Source organism: Vigna umbellata, unplaced genomic scaffold, assembly GCF_029865625.1.
Source record: "Vigna umbellata cultivar VRB3 unplaced genomic scaffold, Vumbellata_1.0 scaffold_761, whole genome shotgun sequence".
Taxonomy (NCBI): Eukaryota; Viridiplantae; Streptophyta; class Magnoliopsida; order Fabales; family Fabaceae; genus Vigna; species Vigna umbellata.
In genome coordinates, this window is record NW_028274527.1 from 1 (window position 1) to 21,048 (window position 21,048).

The 21,048-nt window shown below is 31.4% G+C and overlaps 1 protein-coding gene and 1 long non-coding RNA gene across 2 annotated transcripts; one reads left to right on the top strand and one right to left on the bottom strand.

The window, feature by feature from the left end:
* The first annotated feature begins 9,037 nt into the window (after positions 1-9,037).
* LOC148190565 (uncharacterized) lies at positions 9,038-10,167 on the top strand. Its single transcript, XR_015783174.1, has 2 exons — positions 9,038-9,467; positions 9,725-10,167. It is a non-coding gene; the product is annotated as an uncharacterized LOC148190565 (long non-coding RNA).
* Positions 10,168-10,716: 549 nt separating this feature from the next.
* On the bottom strand, positions 10,717-20,251 carry LOC124823011 (LEAF RUST 10 DISEASE-RESISTANCE LOCUS RECEPTOR-LIKE PROTEIN KINASE-like 2.3). The gene is made up of 4 exons (XM_088102811.1): positions 19,150-20,251; positions 17,864-17,902; positions 12,313-12,348; positions 10,717-12,019 (listed from the first exon to the last, which is right to left on the bottom strand). The coding sequence occupies exons 1-4, from the start codon at positions 19,937-19,939 to the stop codon at positions 10,920-10,922; spliced, it is 1,965 nt and encodes a 654-aa protein (XP_087958937.1). The 5' UTR covers positions 19,940-20,251; the 3' UTR covers positions 10,717-10,919.
* Between the last annotated feature and the right edge of the window lie 797 nt (positions 20,252-21,048).

Genomic DNA, 21,048 nt, shown 5'->3' on the forward strand with positions numbered 1-21,048 from the left:
CACCTTTGCTTTTAAAAATAGTTTGATGGTGTCGGGTCTCAATTTAATTTATTTAAGAACAATTATTAATAATGTTAATGGTATGGTTACGCGTTAATTTATAAATTAAAAAATTTTAACAAAGTTTTTTATTGTCATGTATTAAGTTTTTGTTATTACATGTGACAGCATCTGAAAAACAATGACACTTCTAAGTAGATATATCAATGGTTGTTTGTCATAATTTTAATTTAATATATATATCGACCCTGATATTATCAATACATGTTATATTAGACCTCACAACAACAAAATCTTTTGAAAAAAAAAATTAAAAATTAAAAATTAAATTTTTTTATAAATTAAAAGTAACGTGTCATTAATGTCATTAGTAATTTTAAAAAGGAAATGTGATTAAAACATTTTTTTCACAAATTCAAACATGATTGAAAAATTATTTTAAAAGTAAAAACCAGCCTAAATTTTTTTACCAAAACAAAAATTAAGCGAATAATTAAGCCAAACAAAATACATTTCAACAATTCCAAAACACGACCCAGACTCCCAATCTCCCTCTTTTTCAGCTCAATTTTACTAATTAAGCACACCCAATTATACATTCTACTTAGATTATCTCGCCTCCCCGTTTTTACTTATTCCACCACACTTTATTATTTCTATCCCTTTTTCAAATCATTTACAAAACATTCATCACATTTCTCTATAATTAATCTCTGCCCAAAACCTTTCATTCACATCTCTTAAATCTCTCTTGCTTATTTTTGCTTTTGATCTTTTCGCTTGAAGGTTAATGGTTATTTGGAATAATTTTTCTGTTATTAGATTTCTCCATAAATTTGTCTCCAATCATATCATGTTAATATAATGTTAATATTTCTGTGATCAACTTGGGAATTCAATTGAATCTAAATTCTATATTAATTAAAGATTAGAAAATTGAATATATGGATAAAAAATTCATAAATGTACTATTTTATGATTTTTTGTTGAAAAGTGTCAACCTTTTATGTTAGATTATGCTCATGATTTATAATGTTGTATTTTTTATTGATTTTTTTGAAAAACTTATCATTGATATTATAAACGAAGATTCGTCTTGATGACCAGTTTAAACAAGTTTTCGTATTGATAAGTGTGAAAAAGAGTTGTTTTTATACTTATAAATGAACTCAATCTTGTAATTATTCATGTTGTTCCTCATTGAAAAGTTGTAATAGGTAGTAGATTGTTATGTAAAATATTGTACAGGGAATGGTGTATTATTTAGATTCTGTCAGCCAATTTTCGCAAAGCGAAAGCCAAAATTCGCACTGCCAGGAAATGAAAATTCGCATAGCGCACCATTACTTGTGCGCTGTGCGGATAACATCAGTTGAGAGGCAGCGGTTACACAAAATTCGCATAGCGCACCAATACATGTGCGCTAAGCGAATTAATGAATTTAAGTGGCTTTAAAAGACGTGACAGAGCGACAAAAACATGCTCTTCGGATAGAAGTTCCGGACAGAAGAAAGAAACGAAAACATCTCAGGAACTTCCGGAGACTACTTCAAGGCATCAAGACACCATTGTTGCAAGGGATTGCTTCAAATGTGTACGTTTTAGATGACTAGGAGTAGTTAAATTTCTCTTTCGTTGGGATTGGATGTAATGAACTCACTGTGATGCAATTTTCCTGTTCAATATATCGTTGTTCGTTCATATGCTCTTTCTTGAATTTATTATCATTGTATGAAAATATAATGTTATTTGAATGTCTTTGATTACTGGAAAGTAACTTTGAACATGAACGAACGTAGATAGAGCACTTAAGTGATTTGGATCTAGGGATAGACTCAATAACTTGATCATTCGTAACATCAGACTTAATGCAAATTGTATATTAAATTGACTAAGGGATTATCATTTTAATATATTAATTTAGAACTAGTTGCTAAGGAATTAGGACTAGTATGCCTTGATGTGAATGTTTGAATGAAGTAATGAAATATTGAACAGAGTTTTATATTCATATGATTCATGAAACCCAATTCCAACGAAGTTTCTTTTAAATATAAATTTCTTGCACACCAACTGTTTGATAAAATACCAAAAATAGTTTCTTGTGTTGTTTTGTGCATTTTGATGTCTAATTGAGTTATAAAAGGAAGAATTGTCATGTGTTGCACAAGTCCCTTGGGAGAACGATACTTTGAACTTACTCTATATTACTTAGAACGATTTGGTATACTTGCCAAAAAGTTATCAAGTTTTTGGCGCCGTTGCCGGGGACTTGTGTTCCAACACAAGGCAATTTGGGCATTTATGACTCTTTTAGACTTTGTTGTGAATTTTCCTTTTTAATGTTGTTGGGTATGCAGTTGGCTTTAGTATTTTAAGACTTTCCATTGATTTAGTTTGAACTTAATGCCTGTCTCGGGGTACGCTTTAGAGCTTGATGTTGTTATTGAAAGTTCTTAGGAATGAGATTTCAGTAGCGGAACTAACTAAATCAAACCAGATGTGCAAATCACCAGGGATGGGGTTGTGTGTTTGGATTCACTGTTTTGGAACTTAAGGCAAGTTTGATGGACTTCTTACACCAAGGGATTGGGTGAGGGTTTGTCATACTTAGGTAGGCACAACAAGAGGGATCTGAGTGTCTAACTTCAGAAAACAGGGAAAGTGAATTCTTTGCCAATTGTATGTCTCTTTTGTTTGAATTTCTTTTATGCAGTTTGCCTACAATGTTTCTAGTTGTTGGAAGATCCTAGGGATGGGATTTCAACAGCTGAAAGGGGAGTACTAAGTGATCTTGCAACAAGAGGAATCTGAGTGAGGTTATTTAGGAAATCCATTTCAATCATTTTGCATATTGGAATTGATGTTTGTTGGTGTGCTCACGTTCTGTAATTTTTTTTTCTTCTTTTCCTTATTTCTTTGTTTGTGTTTTTATTTTATTTTTCTATTTCACTTCTCTCTATGTTACTTTTGCAAGTGCAGGTGCAGATGGAGTTATCTTCAATGTTTAGTTATGTTATTTATGTTTTGTAATATGTTTTGAACTATGTTTTAGTTGTAAAGACATGTGACTTTGTGATTTAATGGTTATGCATTGTCTTGACTAAGTTGATGTGATTCTTGAAAATGATAACACATATGACTGTGGTTGCAATGTGCTTCATATATTTTTATTTGTGTGTGAGTATGTATGATCAGATCTGTGAGTGTTGAGAGCTTATATTGATTGAGAGATATTGAGTTGTCTAGATATGGAATTGGTTTTTGCATGATTTTGATTCTACGTAGATACACACTTTTTGGTTAAGGATGAAAAAGGCCCTGTTTATTATTGATTATATAGCTACTTGGCCAGATAGCCAACCTTTAGACACTGTGATACATTTGTGAACTTTTTGAGCCTTGAAAATTTTTTTTCCTTCCACCTTGAGCCTATTAGATGATATCCTACCTTACACCCTAGAAGAGAACATGTATTATGTTTTAAAAGAGGTTAAGGTGAATTCAAGTTTGTGGAAAGAAAAGATCAATAAAAAAATATGATAAAAAAAAAGCTCAAAATGAAAGAAAAGGTTGAGCTGTGAAAGAAAATGGTATGTGATGAATGATATATTTTGGGATTTGAGTACTGGATGGGAATTGAAGTTGTTCTCTTCTTAATAGGTGTCTTTGAATCCAAGAAAAACCATGATTCTTTTTCTAACCAAGCCAAGCCTTAACCTGAAAAGACCTTTGGACTTAACCAATAGTGTGTGAAGTGTGTGAATCAAATGAAATGCAAAAGCTGAGGAAGTTCTATGTCAATTCTACTGTCATGTGAGGACAAACACTTGAGTGTGAGTAATGATAAATGCTGATCTGGTTGTTCATATTCTATGCACAGATGATTTTATGAGTGATGCACCATGTCATACTTGTTTGAAATCTTTGGGAATGCATATGATTATTCTGATGTGCAGAGTCATTTTATCAAAATGTCAAATGTCTGTTGTGATGAGTTCATTTTCTTATGTGATTTCATGAGGGCATGAAATAGTTCAAGTTTGGGGGAGTTGATAAGTGTGAAAAAGAGTTGTTTTTATACTTATAAATGAACTCAATCTTGTAATTATTCATGTTGTTCCTCATTGAAAAGTTGTAATAGGTAGTAGATTGTTATGTAAAATATTGTACAGGGAATGGTGTATTATTTAGATTCTGTCAGCCAATTTTCGCAAAGCGAAAGCCAAAATTCGCACTGCCAGGAAATGAAAATTCGCATAGCGCACCATTACTTGTGCGCTGTGCGAATAACATCAGTTGAGAGGCAGCGGTTACACAAAATTCGCATAGCGCACCAATACATGTGCGCTAAGCGAATTAATGAATTTAAGTGGCTTTAAAAGACGTGACAGAGCGACAGAAACATTCTTTTTTGGATAGAAGTTCCGGACAGAAGAAACAAACGAAAACATCTCAGGAACTTCCGGAGACTACTTCAAGGCATCAAGACACCATTGTTGCAAGGGATTGCTTCAAATGTGTACGTTTTAGATGACTAGGAGTAGTTAAATTTCTCTTTCGTTGGGATTGGATGTAATGAACTCACTGTGATGCAATTTTCCTGAATTTTCTGTTCAATATATCGTTGTTCGTTCATATGCTCTTTCTTGAATTTATTATCATTGTATGAAAATATAATGTTATTTGAATGTCTTTGATTACTGGAAAGTAACTTTGAACATGAACGAACGTAGATAGAGCACTTAAGTGATTTGAGATCTAGGGATAGACTCAATAACTTGATCATTCGTAACATCAGACTTAATGCAAATTGTATATTAAATTGACTAAGGGATTATCATTTTAATATATTAATTTAGAACTAGTTGCTAAGGAATTAGGACTAGTATGCCTTGATGTGAATGTTTGAATGAAGTAATGAAATATTGAACAGAGTTTTATATTCATATGATTCATGAAACCCAATTCCAACGAAGTTTCTTTTAAATATAAATTTCTTGCACACCAACTGTTTGATAAAATACCAAAAATAGTTTCTTGTGTTGTTTTGTGCATTTTGATGTCTAATTGAGTTATAAAAGAAAGAATTGTCATGTGTTGCACAAGTCCCTTGGGAGAACGATACTTTGAACTTACTCTATATTACTTGGAACGATTTGGTATACTTGCCAAAAAGTTATCATATTCAAAGTTTTCCTTACGAGAATCAAATAAACGTGTGTCATTACGTGAATGGAGGTAAGATCCAAGCAGTTAAAGTCCTTCCTTTAGACTTGAAAAAAATTTAATAAATAAAAAATTATATTTTGTAATAAAAATATACTGAAATAAATTATTAACATTTAAATAAATAAATTTTTGTTTTTAATTAATTATTTATTTTGATATAAAATGCATATTAATGTTCCACTTATACGTTGTTTTGGAAACCTTTACTTTTCTTCCAATGTTTTGACTCGAGAATGCATGTGAAAAACTGAATTTGAAAGAAAAGAGGTGAGGTTAAAGTGATATTGCTTAGATATGAAAAAGGAAATCAAGGAATAAATAAAAATGAAAAGAAAGTTTTTAAAAACTTATTAATAATTTAATTGATATAGATAATAAAAATATTCTTTTAAGATATAAAATTATATAAAATGACCAAATTACTCTTATAGTAAATGTTTCCTATGATCGTCCATCAACTATTAAATTTAACTATTTAAGTTATCAAACACTTCATGAACTACTATAATTATTGTCATTAGATGAGTGATTGTGATTTAGAGACCAAATATATGGTTATTATAATGAGTCTCTCCTTAATTCGATGCTCGTTTCAAAATCTATAAATATAATTTTGAGATAAAAATGTAATTGATGTCATTTAATATACATTAATTGTTAGAACGGCTGAAACTTTAATAACTTCCACCAGAAAATTCAAATTATCTTTTACAATTAACTTTTAAATTTGACCGATGACGAAATAGGACAAACATTTGAAGCTTCAAAACACCCATAATAAAAATTATTATTATTTATATTATTATATTATTTTTACATATAATAATTATAAAATCTTAATGTATATACAGAGAAATAAACATTTCTACAATCTTTATGGGTTAAAAGATTAATTTTTGTAAGAACTTTTTTAAGTTTGAATCAATCTCACAAGATTAAGTTATAAAAAAAGATATATATTTTAAAAAGTATATATATATATATATATATATATATATATATATATATATATATTCTAAATTGGTATACTATATTGACTTTCTCTTCTTTTCTTCATTTGAGGCAGTGTTTTTTCTATACCGCAACAGTACATAGTTGGAATAAAACTAAGACTTATGCTTTGTTTACTTTGGAGTATTTAGTATTTAAGAAGATGAAAAATGATAGATTAATCTTGTTTCTTCCAAGACGAAGGAGGAGTAAGGATTTGATGGAGGAAGGGAGATGTCATTGAATTTGGCCTTTCTAATGTGCTCTTAAAATAAACAGAGATAAACATTAATTTTGATGTTTTAAAAATATTTTTTAAAATATTAACATCAATGTATTATTGATACTTATTAAATGACAATATCAAATATAACATCTTATTTTAGTAATATAAAATTAATAAAATAAAATATTTCATCATAATAATATTTAAAACAGAAAACTTATCCTCTAAAAAATTATTATTATAATTATTTCAAGATATAATTATAATAATATGAAATACATAAATATAATTTAAAAAAAAAAATAACACCCTTAACAAATTAAAATATCTAAATTTATGAGATAATTAAATTTTAGTTAAGGCTGTCTCTTTTATCAAAATCAGCATCAGAGGCCAATTTGCTCATTTGCGTATTAATTACTGACTCTGATAAGTGAAACCAGAAAGAAGAAACCCCTAATAAGTGTAGGGGGCCAAGAGACAGAGACACATCAAGACCTGGAAAAATACGCAGTCAACCTAAAACTTTGGTCAGCAAAAGCAATTCACTGAAACCTTCCACTTATTTTTCACTGGATATATGTCTAAGCTACAAATATAATAACTCATAATTATTTTCACTATAATTCTGATATTAATTTTGTTAATCCAAACTAAATTTTTATCAATTTTTAAACGCTGACTTGTATTTTGCATGCGAAACAGAATTTACTAAAAAATAAAATTTATAACACATCAAACGAAGAAGAGTTAGAAAGTGTGCAAGTTCAGGTTATAAATTTTATACAATATGAAATTTTAGTGTTGTCTAAAAGATTTGATATTGATATATGCCAACTTTTTTAACACATTTTAAAAAATCAATGTATTTTAAATACAATAAAAAAAAGCCTAGGAAAAAAAGGTCCAAATTCAAAATATTTTAAAAAACTAAGTAATTTATTTGTAAATAATATTTTGAAAACTTTAGTTAAATTAATAGTATTCGTGATTGTCGTAATAACAATAATAAGTTAATAGAAGTTATTTAACTTAAAGGAGTTTATTAATAAATAACAATATCTTTAAGAAATAGTTATACAAAAATAAAAATCTGGGTGTATATATTTATAAAAAAATTATAAAACTTTTAGAATTAGTTAGAACAAAATTAACCCTGAAGATGTTTATTTATAGATTGGATAAAATTTGAAAAATCAGTGAAGACGATTAAATTTTGAGGTCTATATAAAATATTTATTAAATTTTCTTTTCCCTCTTGAAAATTAATATCACATCACAAGTCTATTAAGCTTAAGTCATATATACATATATATATATATATATATATATATATATATATATATATATATATATATATAAAATCTGAGTCAAGCTTTAGTCTGTAGTTAAAAAATATTAAATTAGCAAATATATTAATGAAGACAAATTTTCCTTGTTCTGAGAGTGATTACTGGTACAGGCAGATGTACGAGAACAAAAATCTGACTAAAAACTATAGCTAATGTCACTGGCAAGTATTATAAAGTAAAAACAAAAACAAACAAGATATATCGTTTATCTTCATACTGAAAATTATATTTCAATAATTTTATTAGATTTCTCTATAAAATTGTGTACTATATTTTCTCTTTCAAAGAGTGGTGAATTATAGCTTTGCTAACTGGCTCATAGATTTAGCTTATGAGATTGTTTCTACGACACCTAATAATTCCATATGGAGGTATTAGATACTTAAAAAAAAAATTCCACTTTTTTAAGCGTTTTTTGATTTATTGACTGACTGTAAAAACTTATTAGTACATTTGGTTTTACTCCCATTGATCTTAATTAGTGGAGTTTGATGGAGTGATTTGTGTCAATGACCTTTTACTTCTCAAAATTTTCGCATTAAAAATATTAAGGTATTCTTTTGTAATCATTATTGTCGTTTTTTTTATTCTTTGTTACTTTCATATTCCTGCAAGTTTCGGAAAATTACTTTGTTAAATACTTTAGTATTTTTTTGTTGCTGTTGTTTTCTTGTTTTCATATATGTAAAAAGAAGGTATAGATATACATGAATTATTGTTCAACATGGAGGGAAGAGGTACATATGCAGCAAAATTTGTTACCTTTTAGTGAAGTAGCTGCATGAGCTGTTGCTGATGATAAAATTACACCTTGTATATTATTCTTCAAAGCTTCAAACACAGGGTAGGACCATTGAGATAAATATTTGTCAAACATACAGAATTAAAATTAAAAAGAAAGGTGTTATTTATAATTTCCTTCTCATAAGCTCTAAGCTTATTTCAATACATATATCTTCCATACTTTATTTTTTGTATCTAAAAAAAATATTAATTTCAGTGTTGATATGCTGTCCCCACAATGGACCATCCAAATTTATACGGGAGAAAGCAATGGAGTCACTTATTTGGAATAGGCAATCACCTGTGCAGAAGTGGTTCATTTGGAAAATTGTCATAAAAAAGGTAGTACAGCTTGTTGGGTAACTGTTGCTGTCATCTTTCAATGAAAATACTGAGTTATAAGATCTAATCACCAAAACGGCACATTCCATTACGGTATTGTTATATGCCAGACTTTGAACCTGGGATCATCACCATCAGCCTCAATATCATTCACAATTTTTTTTATGTGTATTTATTAGTAGTTATTATTTTGTTAATAGAGGAATTGATCCATAACTTTTCTTATCCTCTTTTTCAAATCCACCAAATCAATTTTATATTTGTGCAGAGAGTTGAATCCACGATCTTTTCCACCTTCTCAACTTTACCATTAGAGGACCTTATAACTCGAATATCATTCAGAATAAGCTCCTCCCACTACCATATAGGGAACTCCTCAAGTCCTCCTGAGCATGTCCTCGTAGCCCCCCACTATAACTGAGTTCAAAGTCAAGAACAGAAGACAAAAAAAATTCACACCTTGTGTTTCCACTTCCTCCTTCTCTTCAAGCTGTGAATCCATCAACCTACAAGCATCTACGCTGCGCTTATCATCGTTTAAAGTGATACAAATATGCCACTTGATATATTATATTTGCCCTTTTGATTGTTCATTTCAAAACACTTATCTAACTCAGGTCAATGGTACACATGACATAGTTTATTTAATCAATTGGTGACTAGCTTTTGCATTCTGCTGTAACTGTCTCATGAGATTGTTCTTGCTTTTCTAGATTATTTGAAAGAACCAACAATTATATAGAACGATTCATTTTGAAGTACAAAATATGTCTGACAAGGTAAGTTTGCTTCAATCCAGGTCTGTGAATATTGCGACCTACGATTTCTCTGTCGTGGAGGTCATGTGGATTATGAAAATGAGGCTCGAACTGTGGATATAGTTGGAACACTTTTGTTCTATGCACTAGATTCACTTGTCCTTTTTGGAGGAAACAAACCACCTGGCCGAGAAGTTATTGAATCATCCGCCAGAAAACTTCTCTGTCAGCTGATTGAGTTGAGTGAGTATCCTGCTCCTGCTCCTGGTTCCCAAGATTCGAACTCGAAACATCGGTGTCGTTGGCTAGGAAAACCCCATTGATCGAATTTATAGTTTCTGTTTGTTATGATAGAATATGAATCAATTTCATGTCAATAATTTTAATTTTGACAACTGTCCGTAAATTTAAAAAATGATAACTTTCACACATCAATATGATAATCATTTTATTAATCTCTTTATATTTTATCACCATTCTTTCCTTTATTATCTTCATTTTTCATTCCTCCTTCTCATTAAATTTTTATTTTGTAAAGATCCTTTTATTTGCAATAGGATTTTATTTTGTTAGATATATGAATTATTAGATATCTTAGATAACTTATACGACTTATCTTTTATCTTAAGTTACTTTACTTTATTATTATTTTTTATTTTATATTTTGGACTTAACTTATATTTTCTTTCTTATAAATAAAAGTACCCAAAAGATATATCAATTTTAATTTTTCATGAACACAAAAGATAAAATAGAACATTATTTAAGTTTTAAAAAACTAATAATCAACCCGTCCTAAATGAAAACAAAAGAAATGACTTAGAAATTCAAACATGAAATTAAGAAATAACAAAATAAAAGAAAATAAAAAATTTGGTCTAAATTAGAGATGAAAACATGATGAATTTTTTTATGGATTATGTCGACTAGTTTCTCCTGCTCGTCATTGATCGACACACTATTCATTTGTCATCCTATTAAAATTAATGTAAGTTTAATTTTACAATTTTAACTTTAAAACAATTTTACATAATTGTAATTAAAATAATATCATCTCATTATATCATAACTGGAAGCAACATATGACAGGTTTTTCTGGTAGCTTTCGCACCGTTGTAACTGTTACATGAGGTTCTGCCTGTTTTTCTAGATGATAGGAAAGAGCTAACAATGTAAAGAGCAATTCATTTTATAATATAAGTCGAGAAATTTACCAAATATGCAGTGTGCTTAATTTCAGGAGATGGAATATTCCGACAGTGATCTAGTGGGAGAAGAAAGCAAAGGTTTGGGTGGGATTTGTAAGGAATCCATGCTATCTTCCAACATATCAATCACTCTGCTCATTGTAGGTCTATCATTAGGAAACGTTTGAGTACACCATAAACCCACCATCGCCAACCTCTTTACAATCTCATTTTCTTCTGTTGTCATCTCCATATCTGGTCTCAAATCATTGTCCAACTCAAGCTTATTGTATGCCCAGTGCGGGAAGTATATCTCACTTGTATTACTTGCTTCACCATTGATGTTCTTCCTCCCTCCCACCATCTCTAGCAGCATCATTCCGTAACTATAAACATCAGACTTATGCGAAACTCTTCCAAAATTTCTGCTCCACATTTCTGGAGCTACATACCCCATTGTCCCTCTAGCATCTGACAGGGAAACGATACTTTCATTCCTAGGGCACAGTTTTGCCAACCCAAAATCAGATATCTTTGCACATAAGTTCTCATCCAGAAGAATGTTATGTGGTTTTATGTCAAAGTGAAAAATTCGAGTGTTGCATCCCTTGTGCAGGTATTCTAAACCTCGAGCTATGTCCCTTGCAATTTGATATATAATATCCCAACTCAAGGCTGAAAGAGTTTCGTCTCTTGTTCTGTAAATGAATTTGTCAAGGGAACCATTGGACATGAATTCATAGATGAGAGCTCTCTTGTGACCTTTCAAACAAAATCCAAGAAGAGAGACAACGTTAACATGAGAAGTTCTACTGATGCTGGCAACCTCATTCATAAATTCTTCACCATTTTTTTTGGATGCACTCAACATCTTTACAGCCACAAGACTACCATTGGATAACTTTCCTTTGTACACTGCACCAAAACCACCTTGTCCCAGCTTCTCTTTGAAGTTGTTGGTCATTTTTTTAACCTGTGATAGTTTATATCTTTTTAGAGCTAGAGAGCCCTGACTTTTAAGCAATGTTTCAATATTTTTGTTAATTTTTGAAGCCAACCCAAAATTCGCTAGCCAGGGTGGTGACTTGTATCTTACACACAGAATTGAAATTGATATTAAAACTCCTGCAATTGCTGAACCTGTAACACCTGTGTAGCAGATGAGAAATGTTGACACCTCATTCTGTAATCTTCTAATCTCAAATGTAAATAGAAAAAGAGTTATGGTTACTGAATTCAATTTTTCTCAACTTTGAAAATTTATTAGAAACCAGTAGGAAATATTTAGTGGAAACTATATTAAGCAGTAATTTAAATTGTGAATTTTTTTTACATGATTATGACAGGTATACAATCATGAAGACATAAGAGAGAAACACAAAACTATAGTATTAAAAGAAGTGGTGGATGGGAAAGTATAAAAGGAAACAGATTTTTATTACCTAAAATAATGAGTTTCCTCTTTTTGTCCCAATTTCCTGCAAAAGTAGACGAACAAAGATGAATTCATCGAATTCCTAGAATATTGGTGAAAATTTTGTTGAATTGTTGTTCAGATATAAAGAGAACATAACATACAATGTACTTTTACAATCACTTATCTTTTCGAAGAGGAATTACAATATCTTTCTACTTCACTTATGATAGAGGAAAGAAGCTTTTTGTGTCCAATTTAAACGAAATTTCTACCTTTGTTTAAGTTTCGTTTTCCTCTTGCATGTAAGTTTTTCATAGTTGTATGTGATGTTTAAGTATTTTATAAGACTATATGCTGATTAATGGTCCTAACAGTATGATGGTATACCATGATCATGTTTTCGTTGTTTGTTAAAGGTTTATATGCGTTTGGTACTATTTTAGATCTTTTAGAGCGGTTTGATCACCTATAAGATAAGGCGAGCTAACAACCATGTTTTAAGTTACTATGATGTTTGTAATTTGTATTATATGTTTGAAATGGTGTGAAATTGGTAATTTGGTATGGTAAAGTATTGTCATGATTGCTTGTTGAATGTTATTGGTTTTGATGAACTATGATTTATAGGAATTGTTTTCTAGTTAACTGGAATTGTTGTCAAAATGTTGCTGTTATGGGACAATTACTTGAGTTTTTGGTTTAAAATCTTATGGTTTAGTATGAGAAAATTTTAATGAAGTTGTTTGTTAAATATTACTTGTTTTGTTGCTTGAACTTGACGAGATTGAGGGCATTAATAGTTTTTTTGTTGTTGGATAATTAAATGGATAAAATGTTAAGGATTGGTTAAAAATGTTGTTGTATTGGTTCTATGTATGGCTTATTGAATGTACTAGTTTTGGATGTCTAGAATGAGGGATATTATTCATTTAGAATTTATTAAAATGTTGTATTGATTTTTTATTTTGTATGATTGGTTTGGTTTGAATTAGTCATTTGGTATGTTTAGTGGTTCTTGTTGTTTTATGAAATATTTTTGTTTTGATTGAAATTGATGTTGAATTGGAGAATCAAATAACTAGTCATTTGATCAAATTGGTATTAAATCTGACATTTAAGCCTTTTTATAACCCTTAACTAAGTTAGAAATATCAAATTGATCCTTTCAATAGGTTCCTGATTACCTAAAAGTACTTGGATGAAATTATGGTTAGCGTTGGAGCACTAACCTTCCTCTATCATGGGTTTTGGTCTCTAGACGCATGGCATTGGTCTTCTAGTGTCCTTGGTTTGGTCTTTGGACATAGGGTATTGAGCAATGGTCCTATACCGTTGAGTATGCCCTATTACGAGTTTTGTTTTTGGTTTTTTGTGTTTTCTATATACTGAAGTATGTTGATTTTAGTATTATTGATAAAATGTGTATAAGGAAATTGTTGATGCTTTGTTAATTTTAAATATGAATGTAAGTATGGTTAAAGTATAATGGTAAACATGTATGGTGCTTATGTATCTATGATATTATGATAATGATGAGTTGTTATTGGTTATGTGCATGATATATGTGTTTGACATAATTTCATGGATCTCGTGAGTAGATTCTATGGTGACGTTTAGTAGTTATGTGTTTGGTGTAATTCTATGGATTCTCGTGAGTAGATTTTATGTTGGCATTCAATAGTATATTTTTGGTGTAATTCCATGGATCTCGTGGAGAGGTTCTATGAGACGTTCAATAGTGTGATGTATTGATGTAGGGACTTAGTCTTAGAAGTTATCTTAACACTCCAATAATTATTCTACCTTAAGTAGAGAAGGGAAGTTATGTCGTGAGGAATAGTTGAAGGTCCTAGTCTATGATTTGATTCTTTGGCCATAGGTGGTAGACATACTAATCTTATGTGGTAGCTTGGGTTCGCAAGTTGTTCCACCACTAAGTACAAAACTTGTCATAGTCTAACAACAATACTCATATCCAGATAAGTTTAATTCTATGAGTATGTATAAGCTTTTGGTTTGAATTGACAGTGTAATTAATATGTATGATTGTACGCATTATGATTTGTTGATGTAGATGTTTAAGTGTGTTAAAACCTATATAAATGTTATGAAACCTCTTTTTGGTATGTTACTTTACCATTATTTCTTCTTTGTTTTTATATTTGTTTCTTCTTATTCATGATTATCACCTTAAGAGTGTGAGCAGATAAAGGTGTTCTAGTTGGTCCGGTGTAGGTGGAAGTGGTGTTGAAGCTTTTATAAGTAGACATTTTCGTTTTATGTTTATTAGTATTAGAAATCAGTATTTCGTTTTAGTTTTTAATGTAATCCTTAAAGATATAAGATTCTGGTATGCGTATATATTTGATCTTATAGTTATGTATAAGATAAGTAGAATAAACTTATATACATATTCTTTCTTGATAAATTTGTCCTCTCGTTCCTTTGTATATAGTGTCTCTTTTAATAATTATATACAATTAAATGAGATATTACAGTTCTTTGTCAATTTTTATCAAATCTTTATATTATATTATATAACTTTAAAAATATTTCTTTTATATATTTTTACTGAACTAAATGATTAAATATTTAAATTTATTTCTTATTTGTTTTTAAAAAAATTCTATTGATATTTTCTATATCTATGTGCTTTAATTAAATTTTAAATATTTTACAAATTTAAATATTTTTAATTGATTTTTATTAAAAAATTTGGTAATCTAAGTGTCTTAATATTATTATTTTTTGTCTAAATACCTTGTTTTTATTTTAAGGTCAGGAAATTATAATACTGCTTCTGCCTTTGTGTTTACGTCAGTTGTCAACTCATTAATTTTTATTTTTTTAATTTCTCTGTCAATTAGTTATAATTTTGTCATTCTTTCTTTCATTACTATTTTCTCTCCCAGTGAATTTGAAAGTAAAAAAAATGTAAGAAGAGAAAGAAAACAGACTGGAGGATGAAATTCTTTGACTTAAACGAAAGTAATTGGAAAAAGAAAATCATGTTTATAGGAAATTTTATTGATGTGATAAAACAATCTTGATAGTAAATTAATATATTTAGAAAATAAATTTTAAAAATAATTTGAAGTAAAAAATAAATTTTTGAAAAATATAAATTAAAGTTAAAATCAAATTTAAAAGAAAATATAAAATTACTATAAAATTTTAATAAATAAAAAAATATATTTCGTAGTAAAAATATACTGAAACAAATCATTAAATATTTAAATAAATATTTTTTTTATTAATTTAATTATTTATTTATTTTAATATAAAAATGGTTATTAATGTTCAATTTATATGATGTTTTGAAACCTTTCTTTACTTTTCTTCCAAGTTTAACTTGTGTTTTGATTGAAGAATATGCATGTGGAGAAGTGAATTTAAGGAAAAGAGGTGATGTGAAAGTGAGATTCTTTATATTAGAAAAAAGATATTGAGGAATGAATAGAAAAGAAAAGAAAGTTTGTGTAAGCTTATAAATAATTTAATTGATATAGATAATAAAAAAATTGTTTTAATATATATAAAATTATAAAGTGACTTATTTTTAATTTATTAAAGTTTTCTCTTTTATATATCACGTTCATCCTATTATTCACTTATTTTATCTTCAAATATCTTTACTTTTACCACTGTTAGATATATTATTATATTTTTTATCTTTTAGTTAGTTTGTTATTATTTCTCATTTGTATTTTGGGCTTAGCCCATATTTCTTCTATTATAAATAGAGAACCCTATGTGTGTATTTTACACAAGGGAGATTAATCTAAATATAGTTTTTCACTATATTCAACATGGTATCAGAGCAGGTTCTCTGATCTTCTTCTGGTGTCTCTGCTGTCTGCCGGCGGCTGGCCGCCATGGCCGCCGGCAGCCCCTAAAATTTCAGTGGACAACCCTTCTCTCTTTCTTTTTCTCTTAAATCTGTGCCACAGTCAGCACCGTGCAGTCAGATCTCTCCACCGTCGCCGCCGCTTCTTTTCGGCCAGTCCGTCGTCGCCTCCGGCCACCGCCGCCGCCGCCGCCGGAGTTCCAGAATCGACCGGCGACCACACCATCGGAATCGTCTCGACCGGGCGACCACCGTGGTATGAAGATCGCGGCGAACGGACCTCTCACGCGCCTCCACGCGCCGCCGCAAGAGTCACCGCTGCCGCTGCTGCCGCCGCGCGTGCCGGCGCGTCGCCGGAGATTTCCGCTGCCGATCAGCACTGCCGTGATCGCCTCTTCGCCCTCTTTCTGGATCTGTGGTCGTTGCATAAATCGGAGTACTTTGAATTTTTAGGGTTTCTCCCTCTCCATGGCTGCCCAACTTATGATCGGAGTCGGTCTCGCCAACCAGACCATCGCCGCTGTCCCCGCGCCGTTTGTCGCTGTCCCCGCGCCGTTTGTCGCTGTCCACGCGCCGTTTCCCGCTGTCCAGGCGCCGTTTCCCGCTGTCCAGGCGCCGTTTCCCGCTGTCCGCGCCGTTTGACCACTGTCCGCGCCGTTTGACCATTGTCCAGCCACTATTGATCGCTGTCCAGGTGCCGTTTCCGCTGTCCGGCGCCGTTTAGTTTGCCGCTGTTCGGCCCTGTTTGCCACTTTTCGGTGCTAGAGTTAGCCCGATGTTTGGCCCTGTTTGCCGCTGTTCAGTGCTAGAGTTAGCACTGTTTGCTGCTGTTTGGTGCTAGAGTTAGCACTGTTTGCCGTTGTTCGATGCTAGAGTTTAGCCCGATCTTCTTGTGATACACTGCTAAGTATCACCACTTGGGAGTTGTCCAGCAAAGAATTTTGGACCTCCAACATGTCTTTGGATCTTTGATGCCTTTATTTCAGCATTGTAGCTTAATATTTTGTTTTGTTTTAGTGGTTCAGCAACTGTGATCTTTCAGATTTCCACCTTCAGACTAAGGGGGAGTACGTTTCCAAGACACTGCAAGTCACATAAATATGGGTGTAGTCCCTGCAGTTTTGTAGATTTCAGCTACCACTGTTGATCCCGTCACCCATCCATCATTGATGAGGATTTAGTGTAGTCCCTGCAGTTTTGTAGCTCTTAGCTTTCAGCTACCACTGTTGATCCCGTCACTCATCCATCATTGATTGGGAATCAGTCCTTGCAGTTTGTCATTGTCCACCATTGCTCTCCTTCATCCACTTTTGAAGTTGAAGTTTCACAAGCTGCTGTGTTTGCCTCACACTCTGAAGACAAATCATCTAGTTCAACACTGAGTTCATCTATTCCAAGCTTAGTTCATACAATTTGTATGCTCCAGCTTGAGGGGGAGTGTTAGATATATTATATCTTTTATCTTTTAGTTAGTTTGTTATTATTTCTCATTTGTATTTTGGGCTTAGCCCATATTTCTTCTATTATAAATAGAGAACCCTATGTGTGTATTTTACACAAGGGAGATTAATCTAAATATAGTTTTTCACTATATTCAACAACCACAAAATCTTTTAAAAACAATAATAGCACTATTCCATCTCTATTGTCTCAAATCCATGCATGTATTTCACCTTCGTGAAATTCATCATTTAACAAAGCTATGATGAAAAAGTATAAAAAAAATTACCTCCTTTCTGATTTGAAGAGCTTTGTGCGCTTCCCTTGTCTGCTCATGTTTGGTAGATGAAAACGTGGTTTGAGGGAGATTGAAAAAAGAAAAAAGAAAAGAAAAAGCCAAATTAAAATATATTTGAAAAATAAAATAAAAATAACAAAAAAAAAAATTAAAATATCTAAACTTTATGAGATAATTAAATTTTAGTTAAGCCGGTCTCTTTTATCAAAATCAGCATCAGAGGCCAATTTGGTCATTTGCGTATTGGTTACTGACTCTGATGAGGGAAACCAGAAAGAAGAAACCCTAATAACTGTAGGGGGCCAGGAGACAGAGACACATAAGACCTGGAATAATTTGCAGTCAACCTTAAACTCTGGTCAACAAAAGCAATTCACTGAAACCTCCCATTTATTTTTTATTGAATATATATGTCTAAGCTACGAAGATAATAACTAATAATTATTTTCACAATGATTCCGATATTAATTTTGTTAATTCATACTAATTTTTATCAATTTTTAAACACTAAACTTGTATTTTGCATGCGAAACAGAATTTACTCAAAAAAATAAAATAAAATTGTATAACACATATCAAACAAGAAGAGTTAGAAGTTAGGTTCTCAGTTGAGATTTTATTGTTGTCTAAAGACTTGATATATTGATATATTGAAACTTTTTTAACATATTTTAAAAAATCAATGTATTTTATAAATACAATAAGAGAACAAAAGGCAGGAAAAAAAAATCCAAATTCGAAATATACATACTATGTAAATTCTAATGAGAAATATTTTATGTGGGATGATTTCTTTCGAGCTGTTTTGTAGAAATTAAGTGGAGAAATCAAAGCTCACAGTGGAAGAAAGATTTAAGTTTCCAAACTTTACTTTTATTTATAAATAAATAATATCATAAAACTTATTTTTTTCTTGATTGATCTTAAACTTTACCCCATATTTATATATATAATCTGATTCAAGCTTTAATCTTTATTTAAAAAATATTAAATTAGAAAATATATTAATCATGACAAATTTTCCTCTTGTGAGTGATTACTGGTACAAGAAGATGTACGAGAACAAAAATCTGACTAAAAACTATAGCTAATGTCACTGGCAAGTATTATAAAATAAAAGCAAAAACAAACAAGATATATAATATATCTTCATACTGAAAATTATATTTCAATAATTTTAAAATAAACACTACTAGATCACATTGTAATATAGCACAAAAATTTCATCAGAAGATGAGAGGAGAATGGGAAAAAAGAAAAAGGAATGGAAGACGTACCGCTACTATTATGAGGAGAACAGTATTTATGTGTGCAATAATATTTGCATGAAACTACATATTCATCGTTACCACCATCGCTGCTGCAACTTCCGTTACTTTGGCTGCATCTTCTGCAATCGTGAGGAAAACCATAGTAGACCCCAAACCCATCCCTCAGAATTTCTTTCATAACTTCAGCTCCATCATCAAAATCATTATAATGATCGAGAGGAGCGGCACTGGGCACGCGCAAAAATCTCGTGCAATTCTTTAGCACTGGGTATTTGCGGAGCGTCTCATTCTGCCTGTATTCCTCCACAAAGTAATACGCACCACCCCAACACGTAAAGTTGCGGTGTTCTGAAGGGAAATCTGGGAGGTAGGCACAATTTGAAAATAGGGTGACGTTGTATACTGGCACATAATACTGGAGCAGTTTGTCCACCAATTTAAAGAAAACGTCAAGAAATTCAGGAGAACAAAGATCGTTGACAGTGCGGGTTGGCACCACTGTCATGGTGCGAGAGGTGTTGTCGACATCCTTCACCGTGAAATTTTGAGATTCGTAACGAGTATCGCAGATGAGCTGGGATGATGCATCGCCGCCGTTACATTGAGAGGGTGGATTCTGTTCCCAGAAAGGATCAAAGATGGCGGACACGTTGGCGCTGCACCCGTATGACTGCTCAGCACAAAGCGGTGGCGGTGTTTGAGAGTGGGAGTATGGCAAAGCGATGCACAGCAACCAAGAGACGGTGAGTACAAACGCAAGGGGCGTGGTGTGGACGTGATTATGCTTTTCATCCATTCTCGCACTTCTTCTCGCATAAATCAAAGCTATATAGAAATCACTATTCTTTTCATCACCATATATTATATATATACCAACTATGCACACACACTCCTTCTTTCCTCTTACTTTCTTCACTCCCAAACGAAAGACATTTAATTATTCCCAAAACACGACCCGGTCTCTCCATCTCTTTCTGGTTGAAAGAATTAGGGAACAAACTCTGATCGTTACTTTTCATTTTGTTTTTTCCCCTTGTAGGTCAATGATTATCAGAATAATTTCTAGTCAATTTTTTTACTAGATTTCTCTATAATTTTTGTAGTATCATGTCATGTTAATATTTTCTCTTTAAAAGAGTGGTGAATTATAGCTTTGCCAATTGGCTCATAGATTCAGCTTCATGAGTTATGAACTTGTTTCAACAACTCTCGTATCGATTAGCGAGGTTTAAGTTGATTGAGTGATTTGTGTCAATGACCTTTTTAGTTCTCAAAATTTTCATAGATGTAAGCAAGAAGGTATAGAAATACATGAATTAATGTTCTGGAGGGAAGAGGTACATATGCAGGAAAATTTGTGTTAGTTGTTAGTGAAGTAGCTGCATGAGCTGTTGCTGATGATAAAATTACGGAGTTGTTGGTCATTTTCTTGACATCCGATAGTTTATATCTTTCCAGAGCTAGAGGGCAATGACTTTTAAGGAATGCTTCGATATTTTGATTACTTTTTGAAGCCAAGCCAAAATTTGCTTGCCAGGTTGGGGATTTATATCTTGCACTCAAAATTGAAATTAATATCAACACTACTGCAATTGCTGAACCTGTAACACCTGTTAGCAGACAAATAGGGACAGCAGTGAAGATTTACTTACGAGGAATGTCTTCAGTCTCTAATCTCAAATATAAATAAAAGAGTTATGGTTAGTGAAGTTAAATATAAACAAACTTTAACTATTCCAACTCTATGAAAATTTATTGAAAATCGATAACAAATATTTAGTGGAAACTATTAAGATAATTTAAATTCATCAGAGAGAATACACGTAAATATTTTTTTCCATGATTAGGACTATAAAATTATGGAGATAAGAGACAAGCTCAAGAAAATAGTGTATGTGTGTCATA

Coding starts and splice junctions, on each gene's coding strand:
- LOC124823011 (XM_088102811.1), bottom strand. CDS start 19,939: ATGGATGAAAAGCATAATCACGTCCACACCACGCCCCTTGCGTTTGTA. Junction 17,903..19,149: donor TTCTCCTCATAATAGTAGCG/GTACGTCTTCCA, acceptor AAACATGAGCAG/ACAAGGGAAGCGCACAAAGC. Junction 12,020..12,312: donor GAGGAAACTCATTATTTTAG/GTAATAAAAATC, acceptor TCTGCTACACAG/GTGTTACAGGTTCAGCAATT.